This window comes from Pseudochaenichthys georgianus, chromosome 9 (assembly GCF_902827115.2).
Source record: "Pseudochaenichthys georgianus chromosome 9, fPseGeo1.2, whole genome shotgun sequence".
Taxonomy (NCBI): domain Eukaryota; kingdom Metazoa; phylum Chordata; class Actinopteri; order Perciformes; family Channichthyidae; genus Pseudochaenichthys; species Pseudochaenichthys georgianus.
This window is the reverse complement of record NC_047511.1, coordinates 11,479,933-11,502,516: the sequence shown is the minus strand read 5'-3', so window position 1 is coordinate 11,502,516 and position 22,584 is coordinate 11,479,933. Positions and strand designations below refer to the sequence as shown.

At 41.1% G+C, this 22,584-nt stretch overlaps 1 protein-coding gene across 1 annotated transcript in view; it reads left to right on the top strand.

The window, feature by feature from the left end:
• fras1 (Fraser extracellular matrix complex subunit 1) overlaps positions 1-22,584 on the top strand; it is a 320,559-nt gene that overhangs the window by 148,799 nt on the left and 149,176 nt on the right. Inside the window, exons 14-18 of the mRNA XM_034090904.2 lie at positions 3,018-3,161; positions 5,405-5,545; positions 5,653-5,793; positions 6,546-6,713; positions 20,990-21,130. Coding sequence (XP_033946795.1) covers positions 3,018-3,161; positions 5,405-5,545; positions 5,653-5,793; positions 6,546-6,713; positions 20,990-21,130 — 735 coding nt within the window. The remainder of the gene's footprint in view (positions 1-3,017; positions 3,162-5,404; positions 5,546-5,652; positions 5,794-6,545; positions 6,714-20,989; positions 21,131-22,584) is intronic.

The following is a 22,584-nucleotide window of genomic DNA, read 5'->3' as shown; positions in this document are numbered from 1 at the left end:
CTGTAGTTAACCAGTCCCAGTTAAAATCACCAAGTAGCACTATTTCCTTGTAGTCTAGTTGAGATAAAAGATTTGCCAACGAAGACAAGGAGTCCTTGACAGCTGAGGGGGGTCTGTAACATCCCACCACCATGACCTGTTGCCCCTTTGCCACTTCTATATTTAATGCTAACAATTCTAGTTGTTTACTGATAGATTTGGATACCATCTTGGTTACACAAAACTTATTTTCGCCACCACCTTTATTAGGTCAGTCGGTACGATACACATTATAACCATTTAAGGATATGTCAGAGGCCAATATGGATTTATTTAGCCACGTTTCTGATAAGACAATGACATCAGCGTCAGTCGAGCTCACCCAAATGCGGACAAAATCTAGTTTAGGTAAAAGACTGCGCACATTTAAGTGAATGAAACCCAGCCCAGACCTATAATTAAAATCAGCAGGAGTAGCGATCTGACTATTACTACTGGGCGGTCCAGGGTTAGGTTGTACATTTCCTGATAGCAATAACAACAAGAAAACCAGGCATCTTTTCCTCTTAATCGACACACATACATTGTCATCTACTTTAAAATCACCAGCAAAGTCTGTGAAAGTGTGATTAGAGCTCAAGAAGCAGTCCTGAAGAACTATCATAGCAGGCAAGTGAAAAAGACAAACATATTTTGTCGAACAGATTGTCTGTGACAAGGCAACCGGTAATGGTTTGTGTAACACATCCGAACCTTTGCAGGGGATGCCCACTGCGGGTGGCAGAACAGACCTGAATCCAGTAGACTTCTCAGGATGACTAGAGATCTTCTCATAGTCCAAAACAGTTAATAGGCACAGCAGAATCACGACATGGGCCATTTTCCCAGACCAGCACACAGTATCCACGATGTTCCTGGAGCAAAATCCTCCTTAGGACAGCAGCAAAGGACCGGTGAAAGCAGCAGCGTGGAAGCTCTCTGGTCTCTCCGTGGTATCCCCGGAGCAGGCCTCCGCAACAGCAGAACCAGGACAGGTGGAAGGCAGGCCCCAGCCGTGATAAAAATCCTCCTCCGCACAGCACTACACGCCCGGTGGGTCCACGCTTCGGGCTCCAGTCTCTCCGTGACGTCTCCGGGGTAAAATCCTTAGCACAGCCGTACTCTACAGGTGGGAGCAGGCCTCCGCAGATCGCAGACACCAGACAGGTGGAAAGCAGGCTGCAGCAGGTGGAGCCGCTCCATCTCTCCGCGACGTCTCTGGGGAAATTCACCTCAGCACAGCTGTACTCGACAGGTGGGAGTAGGCTTCCGCAGACCGCAGACAACAGGACGAAAAAGGTTCCTTAATACTTTTTGGAACCAGACTGCAGCAGGTAGTGTGCATTAGAAATCTGGTGTTAGTGCCAGAGTTGTCTGTATCAGAGCCAGCGTATACACAGCACTCCTGTGTTTTCCTATAGTTTGTTTTTGTCTTTTTTTCTGTGGCATCTGGCTTCAGTCTGTGGACCGCTGGGAAATCATGTGTTGTTGTATACCAGTTGCTGTTGACATAGATTTTTGGAGCTTTGACGTGTTCACACTCCCCTGTAGTTGTACATTTGCGAGGACACTCTTTGAGGTAACACATTCTCTAAGCCCTTACTCTAATTTTAACCATCACAGCAAGATACCCATCCTAACCAAATGCTGCCAAATTCATGTTTCATATTTGTTTTTTGTGCTTCTACTGTGACATAAGTGCTCAAAAAGTGCTATATCATGCTTTTCATTTTCTCATACTGCCTGTGCTGCAGCACCTCTTTTCACCCTCTGTCTGAAACCAGAGCCCAGTCTGCTCTTATCAGTTAACTGACCAACTCCGTTGTTATTGTTCAACCGCTTACAGATGTCCCGCCCCTAAGCCTATCATGTACGCATTGGAGCACTAGCTAATGGAAGCGCAAGTGTTACATAGTGATGTCATAAGGAGATGAACAAAGGCAAATTGAGGTGTTTCAGGCAGGGGGGGGATGTTTTTGCGTAAGAAATCCTCTGAAGGGAACTTTAGGATTTTAGCCTTTGCAGAGTTATTCACTCCACAAAAACCTACATAACAAACTACAGGAACGGGATACCCAAAAATCATAATAAGGGCCCTTCAGAAACAAGTCCTAAGCCTCGAAAAGGGTCTGAAAGGAGGGAGGTCAGGCACAATGTCCTTAAAGGTGTTCCTTTCTTCGCTATGTATTAGTTACAAGGATTGTCACACACAGATGAGTGTGTATGCAAAGATACACATGAACTTCACACACTACATTTCATCAAAAACTAAACAAGATTAATTCAATGGAATTATGAGATTATGTGTTTGAGAGTGCGCCTTGTTCCTGGTTTATTTCATTCTCTCTTTGTTTTTACATCATTAATACCCTCTCTCTCACACACCCACACACAAACACACCCACACACACAAATATTTGTGCGTGCACTCCACACATAGCTCACTGGTAATGGCAGCTATGAAGACCCCCCACACACCACACACACACACACACACACACACACACACACACACACACACACACACACACACACACACACACACACACACACACACACACACACACACACACACACACACACACACACACACACACACACACACACACACACACACACACACACACACACACACACACACACACACACACACACACACACACACACACATCTATTTCTATCCTACATGTACATTCAAATGCCAAGGTATTTAGTGTTTCTTTCAAATCAATATTTTAGTTTCAAGAATTGGTCCTCCAGAGTTTTGAAATGGTTTTTTTCATTGAGAATGACCATATTTCTCCATTTATTGTTGTCATAGTGACGTTTATTTGGAGTTGTAATGGACTAGTAAGTGCAGGTGATTTTCAAAGCTTGTCACATACTTGAAAGTTAAAAGAGTTTTAGAAATCCAAAACAAATTGACAATCTTTGGATATTTCTTCTGTAATATAATGCTTATTTACAGGACACGTTTTTTCTTCTATTAAATCCTCCAGGCTGTCATGAGTCGTGCTCAGAATGCCGTGGGCCGGGCCAGCAGGAGTGTGTGTCCTGTTTCGACCCGGCTGCCTTGCTCAAAGACGGGGGATGTGTCCCTGACTGTGGCGCTGGTTTCTACAGTCAAGAAGGCGTATGCTACGGTAACATTTACACATTTCAATACTGCACTACGGGAAAAATAGCAGAATTGTATTTAACACTGTTATGGATGTAGCAAGTTTTTTTATATGAGGATTGTAGGAGTATGGAAAAGTAATCCTAACCCGAATCCTCCAAGAAACCAAGATCAGGCGTCAAATGCTAAGTACACATTTCCCTTGATGGTTAATAAAGATATCACCTACCCAACAAACACTTATGTTAGTCTTAAAACAATCACATTAGTTTAAAATTTAAAATTTAAAATCTTCTTTCAACATTTTTTTTCACCTCATTCGTTTAACCTAAAATATTTACTGCAATAACTTGTTTACCAGAGCTTCCTTAAATAGACGTAAACAAATTATATTCAGCTACATAAAATAACATGACTGGTTCTGTTTTGTTTTGGTCTGCTGCTGTGAGCACACTAATTGGACTCTGGTTCTTCAGTAATAGAACGTTTACTTGTTTAGTGTCTTTGCAAAATGTTTTAACTTTGGTCTATTTCGAGAAATCTGCTAATGCATTTCCCCCGCATGAAATATCTGAATTATTTGTTATTGTCAATAAAAAAACTGAAATATATAGAGTTGAATTCTAAACATTTGAAAATTAAATAATTCCCAATAATAAAGCTTCAAACAGGCAGATATGATATGCTATATGTGCTATTCTAAATGTTTAGGATGAAAAAGTACCTGACAAAGCCGCAGAAATGTTACCGCTGTGTAGCTTCTTCTTTAAACAGACACAGTCTAATGCGCTGCTGCAGTAAACAGAAAACACACTGAGACAGTAAGACGTTTATGTTTGCGGTCAAGTGGAGGTGAAGGTTTGTTTGGGCTTGTTTTTTTTTTTTAGAATCCCCGTCAAGCTTCCACTGCACATGGTGCCAAAATGATGAAGTCAGCAAAGTTAGCAAACAAACAATCTAAAAAAACACAATAATTAGCAGCTCTCTCTAGCACTAATGAGGATTCAGAAGCTATTTGAATAAGGAGATCCTGTATGAATATGGATTGTTTCTATTTTGGAGCGGTGAGATGGAGAAAAGCGAGAACAGGCCTCCTTCAGGGCGATGTGAACTTAGCAGCACAGTTCTGCTCTTTCTTTGGTTAGAACCACCTGCAGGCGGGTCTCGGGGGGAGACTCTTCAACACCTCATGGCTCATGTGGTGGACTTGAAGCCCTCAGCAGGGAGGCCTCACAGAAAATGTCAAAAACCTAGGGAATGTCTTGAAAAAAAGGTCAAATCCATTAGAAGTTGCCATTTTGAGCTTAGAGATGTGTTTTTAAATGTCAAGATCCGGAGAGTGCTGAAGGTTTCAACTTGTCGGGGTTTTCCCTCTCAGGGCCTTCTGGGTTAGATTTGATAGCTTTCTAGTTGTGTCCCCTCCAGCATGCCGTAGGAGTACCTGTCATTAATTTCAGCCTCAGTTAGGATGGAGGCAAACATCTGCCTGAGCTTGTGTGCATGTCAAAGTGTCATGTCAATATGGAATTCTCCACACACACACACACACACACACACACACACACACACACACACACACACACACACACACACACACACACACACACACACACACACACACACACACACACACACACACACACACACACACACACACACACACACACACACACACACACACACACACACACACACACACAAATGCACTTTAAATTGCACTCACAACAAACTCAACCATAGTCCTGTTTGTTTCCAGTGTGAGAGCGGTTCCAGGGCCAGTTTGGAGCCCCTCCCCTATTGCGAACCAGTGTTTGGTGTTTCTACCGCAGCGGTGGCAACTCTCGGACCCCGAAAACTGGTTCGCATTTAGAACTAAATAACTGCTGGGCAAGAACCAGCTCCGAACTAAAAAAGCACCGGCACCAAACAAACAAAACCGATTCCCGGTGGAAAAGAGGTATTAGGTTTGTGACTTTCGGATGATTACAGAAAGTTCTGTTAGGTTAGGATCTGAAAAGAGCAGCAGAGCTCATTTTAGGAACAGCTCAAAGCTTAGTGTGTAACCCACTGAACGATATGCATGAAGACCAAAACTAACCAAATCCGTGTTTTCCAATATACCAAAAGCACCTCAACTTGAAAAGGCCCTGAGTCACAAAGTGAAACTCAGTTCTTCTTGCAGAGTTTGGTTAGGACACTTTACTTAAACACAAAGCATTTCATCATTCCAGCCATAAGCCATTAACGTTTACATTTTGCGATTCACAGCCTGCGATTCGTCCTGTGCCTCCTGTTTCCCTGACAACCCCAATTGCATGAGCTGTCTGCCAGAAGCCGCCTTGCACCATGGGAAATGTATTTCCCAATGTCCAGCACAGCATTACCTGCACGACAACAGCAGATGCAGAGGTAGGATTAATCTTGAACACCAATTCCTACCTACATTTAGTTTTTAAGTAAAAGAGAGGAAGGATTCAGCCATGGTTGTGTTTCCACCCTGTTCCCTTGTTCCTCAGTCTGCCACAGCTCCTGCTCTTCCTGTTGGGGTCCCTCTGTGTCCCAGTGTACCCTGTGCCCAGGTGGGCGTCTTCTTCACCAGGGTCAGTGTGTGGAGGCCTGTGGGGAAGGACTTTACTCCCAGGACACCACCTGCCACAGTAAGAGCTTCAATCTAATCATTTCAGGATTATACAAATAAGCTTATATGAAGCGCTAATAGTGATGAATACGTTTGGGACAGGTGTTGCCGATAGCTCACCAGAAAGAGATGGTGGTCCATGTACTGGGGCGGATGTGGGTTTCGATTTCGACCTGGGCACCATTTACACGGGTCACCCCTTTCCAATCTGTCTCCATAATAAAAGCCTTTTCATAAATGATAACATATGGAATTCTATTTTATATCTATGGTTTTATATCAAATGACCTTATGTACAGTCAAAAAAAGACATGTAGTCATTTTTTGAAAGACCCAAATGATCATTTTCAAATGGTCTCCCTTGATACTCTATATAGGGCCGCCCGCACAGTAACATCATGGTAGGGAAAAGAGGTTTTCTTCTGATCCTCACTAGTCTGCAAGCAAACGCAGTGCGGGGAGCAGACCAAAAGCGGCTCCCTCTAAGCCCCTGCCTTTCAACTCCCAGAGCTTGTCTATCTTTTTCAGGGCTCTGCACTCACCTAGTGCCAACGCTTTGCTACCCTACCGGCAAAAAGTCCTTTAGCTGGTGCGTGAAGCTTATGCTAATGTCCCTGAACACATCGCGCTTCCTGCAGTGACTTTGACAGATCTGGCTACAACCCCTGCAAAGCCTCAACCAGAGCAACACATGAACTGTCAAATAGTTAACTGCATGAGAAATGAAGAAAAACACAAATAAATTGGTTAATTTTGCCATTTGCCTTTTAGATTGTCACCCCTCTTGCCGGTCCTGTGTGGGACCCTTGGCCTCAGACTGCCTCCGCTGTTTGAAACCAGAGGAAGCCCTCCTGCTGCAGTCCAGTCCCCTCCAGCACGGCGTCTGCACAGCCGGGTGTCCTGCACACAGCTTCCTGGATCACATGCACACATGCAGAGGTGAGTGACTACATCCACTCAGGGGGATCAGTACCTGCATGGATAAGCTAGCGGGTCTCTTTGGTTTATTGCTAGGGTTGTGGCAACTCACCAAGCCAACCAGCAAACTATGTATCAGGTACAGATCAGGTATCACTAGCAGTATTGTCATTAAAGCACAAAAGAACATCTAGATTTTTCAACAAACTAATATTGATAGAATATTAATTCCTAAATAGTTTTGAAGTGTTGAAATAATTAGTCATAAATCAATTAGTCCATTGACAGAAAATACTTTGACGAGAATTAGAATTTTTTAATTTTAAAGACTAAACAATTAGTTGCCTGATCGAAAATAAAATCCATCCGGTAATAAGTGATACAATTATAATTTGTTGCTGCCAAAATGCTATTTGAATTTCAAGTTTGTTCCATTTTGTTATTACTTTTCTTTAAAAGATTTGACATATCGTACGTACAGATTTGTTTGTTAGGAGCAGACTTAAAAAGAGAACGTATGTTTCATTGACGAAAATCCTAGTGTAGAGTCTGATGCAGATGCTTTTTACTCTCCTGGCCAATACTTAATACGCTACACAGGTTAAGTGTTATGGGGTGCATTGTCTCAAAATAAATTCTTCTCTTGGTCATCTTCACACAAGACTAAGTTTTGATTTTGGTGATTGCATTTTTATGAAGCTTTGCAGCTGTGTGTGAACATGTTTATGTTTGTGGAGACACCTGTTGTGTGAAACTGTGCGTGTAATGGGCACATTTTTAAGGTGGGTTTCAGGGGATAGTTTGTCAAGCGAGAGTAATTAGTACCCGCCTACCAACACACACTACCACAACCTCTCGAAGCGGGACAAAAACAAAATCCGTTTAGCACGAACACCGCTCTGCTATCTTCTTACCTCCCTGCTCAGTCTTGTGCTCACTGACCGTCCTGCGCTCAGTATTTGGCAGAGGGAACGGTATTAGTTCTACCTTCTGTCTCTGTCTCCAGCGCAGCCAAATCTTTCGCCAACACTGGCGATTTGTTCAGCTTTACTTTCTGTCTCTCTGCTTTTTTAATTTTTTAATTCTGCCGGAGCTGCTGTTACCTGAAATGAGCTGCTGTTGACATCACAGCTGAAAAAAAGCTAATTGCTTGACAGCCAGACATCTGAGTGCATCAGTAAGAGTGGTTTTGTAAACATCGGATGCAACAAAAGAAGGAAGCCCCACTCATTTCTCTTGGTTTGAATATTCCCCTTTAAAGTGGTTATTGGTGAACTTCTTTATGTCTTTCATGAATAGCACTCGCTTATGACTTTTGCATCAGTATATAGAAGGCCTCTAAACACAAAATAGCTTGTTTGTCATGGTCTTTTTTCTATTTGCTTAAAGTCACAATGAAATGAAAGTTCCCTCCAGAGGGAGTTCCTCCCCCACACACTCCACCCCCCCTGCCTGAAACACCTCCATTAGACTCCTTTGTTTACTTCTGTGACATAACAACATCATTGTACACTATGTAACACTTGCGCTGCTATTGGCTAGCGCTCTGACACATTGTGATAGTCTAAGAGGCGGGACATCTCGAAGCTGTTGACCAATCACAACAGAGCTGGCGAGCTAACCAATCAGAGCAGACTGGGCTCTGGTTTCAAACAGAGGGTGAAAAAAGGTTCTGCAGTACAGGCAGTATGAGAAAAATAAAGACCTTTTTGAACATATTGACATACAGTATTGACTCTAAAATCAGTTAACCAAATGTAACATGTTCTTTTAAAGTTTAAAATCAGCTAATTAGAAGTGACCTCATGTGTTACTTCTATGATGGAGTTACATACGTTTAATTCTGGGGCTAGATATTTTGCAGGTTGCCATTTTGTAATCACAGCAGAGTTTTTACAGCCTGAAGTTTTCAGACTTACTGTATATAGTATTAACTTGGGAAATACATTGTATTCAGAAAACCCAAGTGAAGCAATAAGTTATTGGTAGTTGCAAGTCTTATTGAGAACAGACTTGAGTCACCAATTGTTTGATTTGAGTCATGTGACTCACGGTAACACCTTTGAAATTACTTTCTTTCACTTTTATTAAAGTTTGATCGTGGTGAAGATTAGGGAAATATTTTGTCCATAGTTTAAAGAAACTAAAGTATACTGTTTGTAGGCAGCAGGATGTGAACAGCATATCCTTAATAATTAAGATACATGAGTTGTTGAGTCTTGCAGTATCCATTGTTTGTGTAGTAAATTAATACCACGTTAAAAAAAGAAAACTGAAACTAGAAAGAAACTTGAAGAAAGTCAGGTTTTATTCTTGGTCTGTTTATGGGATTTCCCATGGCGTTGCAGATAAGTCCTGGCTGTTTACAGTCACTCAGCAGCTGTGTTACAAGGTGCGAGAGTACGTCAATTACAGAGTGCTCTGGGGAATGTCTTTATAGTTTCCTGTTACAGTAGCTGTTGGTTCCTGGATTCCTAAAGGTCTGAAACATTGTAATTTGTCGCTTCTGTTGTTGGTAATTTTCTCTCAGTTCCTGTGTTGTTTTCTACACGAGGAGAGTCTTTTAAGCACTTTAAAGGGGCCCTATGATGCTCTTTTTCAGGTTTCATAATTGTATTTTGTTGCTCTACTGTGACACAAAGTGCTTTATCTTTCTTATACTGCCTGTGCTGCAGCACCTCTTTTCACCCTCTGTCTGAAACCAGAGCCCAGTCTCCTCTGATTGAGTTGCTGGCCAGCTCTGTGGTGATTGACCAACCGCATAGAAATGTCTATCATGTACATTGTTTTGGAGCCAGTAGAAGCGCAAGTCTTACATATTGATGTCATTATATCACAGAAGTAACCAAGGGAGTGATCAAGGCACTCCAGGCAGGGGGGGGGGCAGTGTGTGGGAGAGAGACTCCCTCTGTCTTGAACTTTGGGATGTTAGCCTTTGCAGACCATTTACATGCACAACAACTACATAACAGGGAAAACCCGAAAGCATAGTAGGGCCCCTTAAAAAGATTGTCCTTGACACACATTTGTTGTTAAGCTTTTGCCTTTTAAATAATGGATGTTTTCAACCTTTGGGCTCCTTATTAAAAATGAACACATAGCCTGAATACAGAAAGACACATTTGGTATTTTTCATCACGTTTTTGCAGAACACTCGATGTATCCCTATACAGGGGAGTCATGATTCTGCATAACTTGGATTTGAAGGATTTTGAGCCTTTAATAAGCCCTTTAATTGGCTTGTCTCCTCGCTACTGTTTACTTCTAAATTCTGGGCCAAGCAGCAGAGACCATTTTGTTTACTTCACCTGAATTGAATAGCTGTTAGCACAATTGGATTCCCTCAATCATCCTGAAAGAGATAATTGCACATCGAAGAGTAGTAGTGGGACTAACAACCATTCATCTGTGTGACTGCATGGGACCAACACTCTGGGTCTCAGTTCAAATTAAAGCTGTTATCGCAGAATGGAAATAGGGATTGTAGCCACTATTCACGCTAACGCTAAGAGGGACGATAGGCAACATAAAGAGCAGAACATAACTAAAAAAGCACCTTTAAAGACACCTAATATTTGTCAGTGCAAATTAGATCTTCTAAACCCCCTAAAAAATAAAATATTATATATTAATATTGGATTTTCACATTTGTTTGTTTTACAAACAATTCAATTGAACACTCTCAGAACACTCTCAGCATAGAATAGCAAGTTCTATAAGCATGTTTATTTTATTAGCTTTTCTTTTTAATGACTGATTTTAAATGACATTTTCTTAATGTCTTTCATTTTATGTAAAGCACTTTGAATTGCCTTGTGTTTAAAAGTGCTATATAAATAAACTTGCCTTGCCTTGCCTTGCCTTGCTCAAAGCTTCATGAATTAGGCGCAACACAGTAAGCTGAGGATCATCCTCAGAAATGAGTGTCAGTCGGCGTCAGTGGGTCCAGGTGGGATCAATGGATGCTATTGTCCATATGTGTGTGTGTTTGACAACATCCTAAGACCTCCTCAGCAGCAACTGAGACAAACATGAGACTCGCAGACTCCAGGCTTTACACACACACACACACACACACACACACAGTCCGGTACACATTAAGTGGGCCTGTGCTGACGAGCTGTCAGTTGTCGGAGAGAAAATTCCAGGATGATACGCACCTCCCCCCCACCCCCGCCTCCTGTCTGCAGCCCTCCAGCAAACAGAGATAGTCGGTGTGTAGGAGGTTTAATTCTGCTCGATAGACATGTACAGGAAGGGTTAACACACACCTGAAGTGTGTTGGATAACATCAGAAACATCAAGTGTCTGAAAGCCTTTTACTGTTCTTCTTTTGGAACTCAAGATAAAGATGGACTGTGGAGGAGAAACATAATGAATGCATTATTAAATACAAGTCATGCAGGTGAAATAAGGGTTTTGATATGGGTTGACAGTTATTTGCTTTTCCTAATAGTGCAAAGAAATATGAGATATGTTTATGTAGGAATGATAGATGCAACTGAAAGAAAAATTGACCCTCAAGATTTTTATAGAAATGGCGAATTTCTTCATGACCTGTGAAATTTGTAGTAGCAAAGGCAATCTTGGGTTAAAGTTTATAATTCCAGCTCTTTAGTGGCATCTTATATTCAGAAATGAACTGTAATTTTGTTGGGTTTTTCTCATGCACTGTGAATACTGTATACACACATAATCTACAGTTTTGAAGCCTTGAGTTTGGCAATTTTAAGTCTTCGCCATATTGTTTTTTGGCTGTGGCCATCTTGGATATTGGTCCTCGACTTCTTGGTTTTTGGGCGTTAGTATCTTTGTTTTTGACAGTTGCCATCTTGGTCTTTATTGAACCAAAAGTAACATAAGATGTTGGAGCTAAGTACAACTGAACCGGACCAAATGTTACAATTAACTTAAAGCCGTAGTACTGTAAAAAGCACGACCAATCATCTGAGCCGGCCCGGCTAAAGTAACTGGATGGCCTACCTGCCTGTCAGCCTTCCATCTGTGCACAAACTTATCTCGTGCCCTCATTGGTCATGTGCGCGTTTGTGTGTGTTGGAGGAGGGGCTCTGTGAGGAAGTAGCAGATTTTCTCCAGCTGTGTATTTTCAAATTCTAGCGCACTCGAGCTGGTTTCTCCAAAATGACATACCCCACCTTTAAGCTTTATATATCCAGACGTTTAAACATTTATTCAGATTCTGTTTAAAACGTAGTGGTGGCTGTCATCTTTGTGAATACTAAACAGTTTTTTAGTGCAGTCCTTAAGTCCTTTCACACGCCTTCATTGTGAGATCCTCTCACATCCCTCTGAATATCAATCATTTTTAACCTCTTTGAATATCATTGTCTTTTCCCTGTGCAAGTTTGGTCTAATGATTCAGCTAGGAGTCTCAAAGCCTGATAACATTACTGCAAGAGTCACTGAGGTCAACTGAGCTGTCTCCTCATTCACTTTTGTTTTAACTTTGGGAACAAGCTTTACATTGTGACCAGAATAATGAGATTACTGATACAAGCAGGACTCATGGGGTTTGCCGCAGGGGGCCACTGAGCCTGAAGAGCTCGGGAGGAACTTGGTGTCTATTTACTGGGTACCAGAGGAAGACCCAGAGGGAGATCAAGAGGATCTGGAGGAAGCTGCCAAATCATGACAAGAATAAAGAGTTAGAAAAAAGCAGAGGAATTGGATGGGAACGTGTCATGTATCATAATCAGTTGATCAGAAGCTTAAGCAGATTTCATAGAGATATTATATCGCTGATATCTGGTCAGAACTCGCAATCTTTGTTAGCAGTCAACTCAGACTGGAGTGGAAAAATGTTTCAGTTTTCTGAATACAGCATGGAGATCTAATGTGTGGGTGTGAAAGTGATGAAAAGTGTGTTTGTGGATGCATGTACGGCTTCGGAAAATGTTCCCCTTGTTTCTTGATGTATCTATAACTACACTGCCACTCAATGAATCAGAATCTGACTTTGGTTTATTGCCAAGAAAGTTTACACATAAGAGGAATCTGCTTTGGTGTTAATGGTGCATACATACACACACACACACACAGAAAGAGGAATCATCTTTAGAAAAATAAGCAACAAAGTGTACTATTATAAAAACGATTTTAAAGACTATTATAACAGATAAAAAATAAAGGCAATATTTAAACAAAATGTGAGTACATACAAAATATGACAAATGGTATGATTTAAAATGGAGAGTTGTGCACATTTAGAGTTAGTGTTGAAAAGTATTGTGCAACTTTTTCAGAGTGGTGTATTATAATGAACAAGATTTGCTCACAATATATGCGTTCATTTAAAGGAGACCTATCATGCTATATTTGAATAATATATTGTAGGCCATACCTATATAAGGTATATTTATACGTTTTCTTTTTCAAAATACCAAACAGATCATGCATTTTAGCCATGCCTCATTTTGCTCTATTTTGCTCTCCTCCACCTTGTCTTTGCATGCGCTGCAGCTGACCACGCCCCCCTGCAAAGGAGGGGGCCGAGTTACAAGCGTCATGTTTCCATGCTGTTACCATGCCACGGCAACCTCTCATTCCCCTGATTGGTGGAGAGTTGGCCATATAGGCGGAGCTCCTCGTCACTGACGTCAGACTATTTTCAAATCTGTATCAGTCTGAATCAGCTCCGTTAAAGCCCCGTTTTTACAGATTTTGGGTATGGAGGAAAAGAGAGAGGGTTGTGTTTTCTGACACTTGGTGAGTTCCCTGACACACCGGGACACATATTCATGTATAAAAGACGTACAAATGTGCATTTTGCAAGATAGGTCCCCTTTAATGCAAGTGAAGTGACTGACTTTTAGCCATAGTGGGAGGAAGTATTTATATCCTTTACTTCAAGAGGCCCTATCATTCTTTTGAGTGTTTTCCCTTTTCTGTAGTTTGTTATATGGTTTGTGTTCATGTAAATGTTCTGAAAGGCTAAAATCCCAAAGTTCCTTCAGATGGAGTTTTTCTCACCCCCCCCCCCGATCATGATCGGCGGCCGATCGATCGGAACGTCCCTAATTATTACCGAACATTTTGACCGGCAGGATTTGAATTTACCGGTTTTTAATACATTTTACCAGCTAAAAACCGGTAATTAACGGAAACCCTGGCATTAAGTATCAATCGCGTTCACACCGGAATAGGTTCCCTGAGGGAAAATTACGCAAATGAGCCGCTGACGTCACTTTGTCTTCTTCTGCTTTGGGTTTACTGGCAGGCCGCAAACAACGGCGTATTCTCCCTCCGGTGCACGGGGCTAATGCTAATAATGCTAATGCCAGCAAATACAATGGCGGCTTCACAACACTTTTCAGAGTTTTACAGGGCGTGGTTTGCAATTCGCCCAGCCAATAGAAATTGTTACTTTGTTGGTACCAGGATGGTACCACCTCTCTAGCAGGCACTAACAATGGGGGTAACCGTTCTCGGCACTAAGTACTCTTTTTGGTGTAAACGCGACATAAGGGGTACTAATGGAACTAAACGGGAAAAGTACGGAGAAAAGTACTCCGGTGTGAACGCGCCTATTGGACTCATAAGTTAAGGGGAGGGACATCTCTAAGCGATAGACCAATCACAACAGAGCCGGCCAGCTAACCAATCAGAGCATTCTGGGCTGAAGAGGAGCTGCAGCACAGGCAGTATGAGAAAAAGAAAGCGCTTTTTGAACATTAGAGCATGTCCCACTACTAGAGGCACAACATACAAATATGAAACCTAAAAATGAGCATTATAGGGCCCCTTTAAGTAAAAGTACCAATACCACACTGTAAAACTGCTCCGTTACAGGTAGTCCTGCATTGAACATGTCACTTAAGTAAAAGTAAGTATGTATAATCAGCTAAATGTACTACTAAACTCAAAATTACAATCATTAAAATGTAATAAAAATATGACCTAAATGTGTAGAGATGCCAATTAGTTGTTCTCAATTGGCTAATTGATTGATTGTCTTATCGTTCAGATTGTAATTTGAAACAAACATCAGCTTTTTACAAATCTTGTGTTTCTTAAGCAAAAGTCCTTATTATTAAAGAAACAAACAAACAAAAATGTAGTTCAGTAAAAAGTACAATATATTAAAGGTGGGGTAGGTAAGTTTGAGAAACCGGCTCGAGATCGCTAGAATTTGAAAATACACAACCGGAGAAAATCTGCCACTTCCTTATAGAGCCCCTCCTCCAACACACACGAACGCGCACATGACCAATGGGGGCACGAGATAAGTTTGTGCCCCGATGGAAGGCTGACAGGCAGGTAGGCCATCCAGTTACTTTAGCCGGCCCGGCTAAACGGATTGGTTGTACTTTTTTACAGTATTACGGCTTCTACAGATGACATTTTTTTATGGATTTTTTGTCAAAGCACTTAAGATATTCATTGCTATCGGGATGTTAAGAGCATTCCATGGAATATAACAAAAAGTGTATCTCGAGCCGTTTTCTGAAACGTACCTACCCCACCTTTAAGTGGCATGACAAGTAAATACTCAAGTAGAGTATAAGTACCTCAAATCTGCACATGTATGAGTTTGAGTAAATGCACTTACTGATCATCACTGCTTCCAGACGGCGCATGATGCCACTCCAGAGGAATGAGATATTACCCCCTTGTTGTGTTTCTGCTGTGTAGCTCTCAGAACTTTAATGCTATGATCAGCCCCATATTGCACCAGGAGGATCATTTGGGGAAGGCATTAAGAAGCACTCACACCCCCAAACTAAATCACGACCTCATGGACTGCACCCACCTCAACTTCTGACCCTATCAGCACAAAACAATGTAATGAATCTGATTCCTCTGTGTGCGTGCATCTGATAATGTGTAATGACAACGCCTGTACACACACATTTTGGCATTACAGGAATCAATATGCGCATTCAAGCCTCAACAAATTACATATCCAAGCTGCAATAAAAGAAGATCCTTCTTCCTCTATCCTCTTACTCATAAAATAACTTTGACATGAAAACGCCTCTGAGCGTGCATTTGTTTTTAGACTGTTGATATAAAGGTTTGTGTGGACTGACACTGAGATGAGTCTGGAGGCAGATTTCTCTTTATATTATTTGTGTGAACAGATCGACAATTTGGAAGTATCTGTATCATTTGTAATGCAAAAAAATATTTGTTTTGAAGTTGAAAATACAAAACTAATCTGTGTGTACAAACATTTTTAACAAAAAAATAAATAAATGTTGGCCCCCCAAGGAGAAATTATTATTGTCAATGTGTAGGCCATTTCTTTTATCTATTTATTTATATATATATATTTATTTATATATGAATAAAATGAATGAATGTATATCAAAAGAAAGTTTAGGCCCAAACAGATGTTAAAAGTAAGCTGAGATGAAAAAAAAACAACGTAATGTGTGTGAATGAGAGATAGTTGTCACATACAGTAGTAGCCTGTCAGAATAAACGTCTTTGAACTCAAGCTGTGTGTGTCTGCGGTCAGCCCTGAACGTCACAGGCAGCAGAGGAGATATAGCAGAACCGGAATATTTTAAATCACAATTAATATTTAATCTTTAAAATAAACATGCGTGTTTGCGGTAAGTGTACACGTTTACATATTTCAATTATTGAGACCAGGTGGGTGTACTACGAAGCAGGATTTTCGCTTAGCCGGCTAAATTCAGGGAAAACTCCGGCTTTCCGGTCCTACGAAGCTGGTTCTCTTTTTAGCAGGCTAGATCTCCATGGTAACTTGTGCTGTGCGGCTAACCTGGTCGGGACCAGGTTAGGTTGCAGGCTAAGAGCTCAACTCAGTGAAAGCACCGCCTGCTGACCAATCAGAGCTTAGTGTGCAGAGTTTAAAGCGATCAAGTCATATTACAGGAGAAAGGAAATACAGAAAAGCTGCCGTCGCAGGAAAGACGGCCGGCAAAAATCACCGACTGTGTGAACGTGAACATTAATAGAATATCACCTCCATCTTCAGAGCAATCTGACTATTATAACATTAGCGTTAAGAAAGCTTAATTAAATATCTGCCACAACATAAGTAACCGGATCAGAGTACATTAAGTACAGTCCGCGGCATATCACTTCATGTATCATATATCTCCTTATCTGAGTCAGCTGAGCCGTATCTGGCCGTGCAACACTCTCAGTGTCACATACTGTATGCAGAAGTATTATTTTAAGCAACACATTAAGTTGACGAAACACTCGAGACAAATGTAATTAAAGTCAGATCGTGTTTTAGACGGGGCAGTGATATCATAAACCTGTTAATGTACGCATTCAAACACTTGTTCTGTCTGTATTCACCTTGCCGGTGCAGATGTGTGGCTGTTATCCTGGATAAAGTGTTTAAGTCATGGATGTTTAAAGTTTAACTTCTTCATTTTTGACTAGTATTAAAGTTCACTTTTCATTCAGGAAGTATGACGCTGCGCTGTCAGTACGCTTCTCCATGTTTGTGATTGGTCGAATGCTCCAAATACCACCCCTTTCATGTGAACGCGCACCTAACTAGATAGGACACGGCTGGCTTGAGCGATCCACTTGATAACCAGCGTCGTAGTACAGTTTAGCGAGAGCGCGTATGTTTTGGATTAGGCCAACCGGCTAACTCAAACATATCCAGGTTAGGTTGAACCAGCTTCGTAGTATAGGCCCCTGTTCTTTGCATGTAAATAAATAGCCAGAATACATAAAAATCCACCAAAATAGAGCTTGTTTATCAAAACAAATCCCTGGGCTGAATCCTCCTGGGCCCCCTACAGTGTTCCGGGTAGCCTGAATGCTTATGTTGTTACTATGTCGCTCTAATAGGCAAAAACAGACATGTGCACCCTCTTTTGGGTTTTCATTTCTCAAATGTGAAAATCAATGCCAACCCATTGGTTAAGGTCCTCCGCCGGGTCCGGGTCTGGGTCTGGGCCTACTCAAACAGCAATGTATTTTAAAATATGTGCTGGATAATATACATAAAACAATTACACACTTATGCTCACTGTCAAATATACGTAATAATATATACAATGCACTTATGTACAACTGCAGATGTTTTGTCTTTAGACCACAGCTAACCACACACACACACACACACACACACACACACACACACACACACACACACACACACACACACACACACACACACACACACACACACACACCACACACACACACACACACACACACACACACACACACACACACACACACACACACACACACACACACACACACACACACACACACACACACACACACACACACACACTGTAGTGTTGGCTCAGGTACATCACCAGTCTTCTCCTGACAATGGCTGTCATGCAGAGTGTACACAAGACCCGGATACAGCTGACAGCCCTCTGAAAGAATCCAGAGACAAGTAATTATAAACACACACACACACACACACACACACACACACACACACACACACACACACACACACACACACACACACACACACACACACACACACACACACACACACACACACACACACACACACACCCTTGAGTGCATTTGCTGTCTACTTTAAAAGTCAGGCAATGCACTCACACACACACTTTGTGCTACTGGCCATTGGGTGACAGTCCTTTTTATTTCAGTCCCACCACCATCAACGCCACCCTTTTGGTATGAGGCTGCCAGAGTGGACAGCACCGCTCAGCTGTTTGTCTTTCCGCTGCCAAAACAGACATCAAATGCAGCACAAAAGGCCTGTTCGAGGGCATCAGTGTTGGGGGTGAAGTGTGTGGGGGCATGTTAGGGAAGGGTAAAACTATTTGAGGACAAATGTAAAAAAAGGCAAAAGCACAGAATGTTGCAGAAAAGGCAGCAGGAAGTACAGCAGTCCTAAGTGATCATAAGGCTCCTGGTTTGTTAACCTTGCACCTAGCATTGAACCTCTCCTCGCTCCCTATGAGCAGGTTTCCACCTTTCATCACAGCCTGTTCCATCAGTCTATGCATGTGTGTGTGGATGGCTGAATGGTGTGTTGTAAAGCTTTTTCAGTGGTTGTTTGACTTACATTACACATTAATATAAGTTAATACTATTAAAGAGGACATACTATGCTCACTTTCAGGTTCATAGTTGTATTTTGTGCCACTATTGTGACCTGTCTTATATCTTTTTTATTTGGTGGTTTCTTATTTGGTTTTTTCTCATTTGGAGGTGGTGGCTGAGCCTTACAGTGAAAGCAGCTAGTCATGTAATTTAATAATACATTTCTATGGTTACCTCCTCTGCTAGATGGCGATGTATATACCTTGCATCTGATTGGTTGCGCAATGATAGGTCAGCAGCAATCTACGTCAAAGTTGAAATATTTTGAACATTGTGCCGAGTGCTTGGCGAATATTTTGATCATCGCATAGTCGGGTAACATGGCTCTCTCCATCACAACGGCAACGTCAGCTCTGCTGGTCATGTAAAGACAGCTTTAGCCAGTTGCAGAAACCTGTCGATATGTAAATTGAGTCCAAATTAAATTATTGTATCAGGATAGATCACTGGAAAGGAATGGAAAATAAGTGAAATGATAACTCCTAATATTCAGTGGCTAGCTCTCTTTCCAACATTGGAAAACATGATGTGTTTAGTATACCGAGGAAGCTTTTCATGATTGCAGAGTGATAGCAAGTTAATCGTTGCCGTCATTTGGAGGAGAGTTTCCTGGTGTAGCTTTAACCTCCCTACCTGAGAGGTCAAAATCCCTTTGAAAAAATAATTAAAAAAATGTCCAACAAGCAGTTTTATGCGTACTAAAAAGTCCAAGCTAAGCAATACAGTACATTTCAGAAGTGTGTGCTGGCTGGTGGCCCTCTTGGATCGGGCCCTCTGAGCTGGCATTGCCTCGGGTGTTAATGCGTGACTTCTGATTGGTGGAGCTGGCTGCCGGCCTTATCTGAGTGTTACATTACTTCAAACTTCCAGAGCTTACTAAAAGTCTCTTGAGACCAGGAACCAAAAAATACCAGAAGGGGAGAAACAAGATACAGCAGAATGGCCGCAGGATAACAAAAATAGTTTAGACAATTGGCTGCAGTTCAGACCCAGATACATTGCCTATACATCTATATTTCAATGTATACATGTACAGCTTCCCAGCGGCCCTTCATTCAGTTGTAATGTATACATAAATGCCTACACTACATTCCTAGTTTATGTTTCAAAACAAACGCACGTGTTTGACTTCTCACTATACAGTGGTCCTTTTGTGTTTCCTTGCAGCTGTTCTGTGTCCCTTTATGGTCCTTGTGTGTCTCTTAATGCTGTCTTTGCAATCTTTAATATTTTGTTTATTTTCTTTTTATAGTCATTTTGAGTGTCTTTGAAGTAAGGGTCAGTGTCTCTTTGTGGTTGCTATCTCTGTAGTTGCTTTTTTCCTTTTGATAGTCAGTTTGGGGTTCTTTGTTGTTGTGTACTTCCTGGTAGTGGTTTTGTTTTGAGTATCTTGGTGGTCAATTTGAGTCTCTTTTGTAGTTTTTCTGTGTCTCCTTGTGAATGTGTTGTGCCTATTTGTAGGTTTGTTCCCCTTTTATTGTCATTGTGTGTCTCTTTGTAGTTGTTTTATCCCTTTTCCTAAACATTTTGAGCCTCTTTAATTATCTCTTTATATTATTGAAATGGCATTTTGGTTATTTCCCTGGTTGATCTGTGTATCCTTGACAGTGGGCCCTTGAGATTAGAGCCCCTGGGACTTGGTCATACAGTATGACCATTAACTGAGCGCCTAATAATACAAAATGACAAATTGCATATGTTTTTCCTTTATTTCCAGGATGTTAAGGAAAGTACACTAATATAGCACATGTTTTGGAAAACGGCAGTTCACTCGTTCTGTCATGTAGTTATTTGTATGGTGACAGTAAAGTACACTGAACAAAAATATAAACGAAAACACTTTTGTTTTTGCTCCCATTTGTCATGAGATGAACTCAAAGATCTAAAACATCTTCTATACACAAAATAACCATTTCTCTCAAATATTGTTCACAAATCTGAAAAAATCTGTGATAGTGAGCATTTCTCCTTTGCCGAGATAATCCATCCCACCTCACAGGTGTGGCATATCAAGATGCTGATTAGACAGCATGAGTATTGCATTTGAGAGAAATGGTTATTTTGTGTATATAGAAAATGTTTTAGATCTTTGAGTTCATCTCATGAAAAATGGGAGCAAAAACAAAAGTGTTCCATTTATATTTGTGTTCAGTGTAATAGGAAGGCACAGCAGGGGATCAAGCATGCTCTGTTCCTGGCCCCGGCATTATGTGTTCTTTTCTTCTCTGTGTCCTTTTTAGAGTGTCATCCCTCCTGCTGGCTCTGTACTGGGCTATCTGCAGACAACTGCACATCCTGTCCCCCCCCATCCAGCCTGCATGAGGGCCGCTGTGTCCACACCAGCCCACAAGGCTTCTTTATCCAGGACAACCAGTACCAAGGTGAGAGCACACACTCATGCACACTTTTTTAAGACACATAGAGGCTTTGCACATTAACAAACGGGGGTATTTGCTGATGACGTTATTTTCAGTCATCTTTATAAAAACCTTAAGAACTCTTTTCTCTTTGATTTTGTGTGCTTTAGGGCTGCTGGATTATGGCAAAAATCATAATCTCGATTATTTGGGTCAATAACTGATATCACGATTATTAAAAACGATTATTCATTTACTTTAAAAACGTCCATTTTGTTGGGGAAAAAAATGGAACAGTATGTTTTTAACAGTTGATTACCCTGAACTTTAAGTATAATTCAACTGAAAAACCAAAAAAAGAAAAGAAATAATAATAATCGTTTTATTTCGATTATGTTATTTTCATAATCGTTGCAAGCCAAAATCGTAATTGCGATTAAAATATGATTAATTGAGCAGCCCTAGCTTGTAGCTGTTGGTGTCCAAATCTGTAAAATGTTGCTAACATTTGCTCATCCATATAAAGTATTTTCCATAACATAAGGAATACAGTTTGTCCCAAACACCTTTCCCTTTCCAACAGTTGCACCGCTTAGACACGTTGCTGGAAGGGTCACATGGGATAAATAGCTTCCTCATATTTCTAGAGAATATAATGCTACCAAAAAATAATTAGGAAAGGTTGCGATTTATGGTGAACATTTTTTATTTATGAGACACCAGGGTAATCACCCGTAACAAATTGCAATTTCTTCTTCAAATAAGCAGGAAAATTAACAAAAAATAAATACTGTTTTAATGTAGAATGTAGAACGAGAGAAAGTGTAAATTAATTGTTTATTCAACATTTATTTTAAGAAGCAGTTTGACGTCGTGATCTGTTCGGAGGCTGCTCATTCCCACTTCCTAGCTTCAGACTATTGTGTAATGAAAATCATTAATATTACACAACCTTAATTTGGTCCAGAGCCCCAGAGGCAGCTGTAGAGGCAGAGTCTGATGTAGTCATGTATCAGTGGTGAAAGCTTGTCACAGCTTGGTGCTAAAGAGAGATCAGTAGAGGTGTACTTTCTTAAGAACTATCCTTCAAATGTGCTGTTTAGTCTTATGTGAGGACTTGTTGTTGCATTAACAACTACTAGAAAATGAAGCATCAAAGCAAGATGTAATGCTACCAGATCAAAACGTCTCCATAAAACCAAACTAAATATTGTATATGTGTGGTTGTATAACTACAATAGCTATTATAGCATGTTTACCACTAAAAAGAGCTGAGCAGGGCTCTTCTTCCTGTTTACCCCCCCCCACTCTATGACCCACCTTGTTAATGAAAATCCATTTGCTCTAATCTCCAATTCATTACGTCGGCTTGGTTTATCGTCTCTGACCCCCTCTGAAGGACGACCCCTTCTAGCTCTAACAGCATATCCAAGTGTATTGTTCATTTCGCGGAAAGCTCAAATCTGTGGTAAACATGA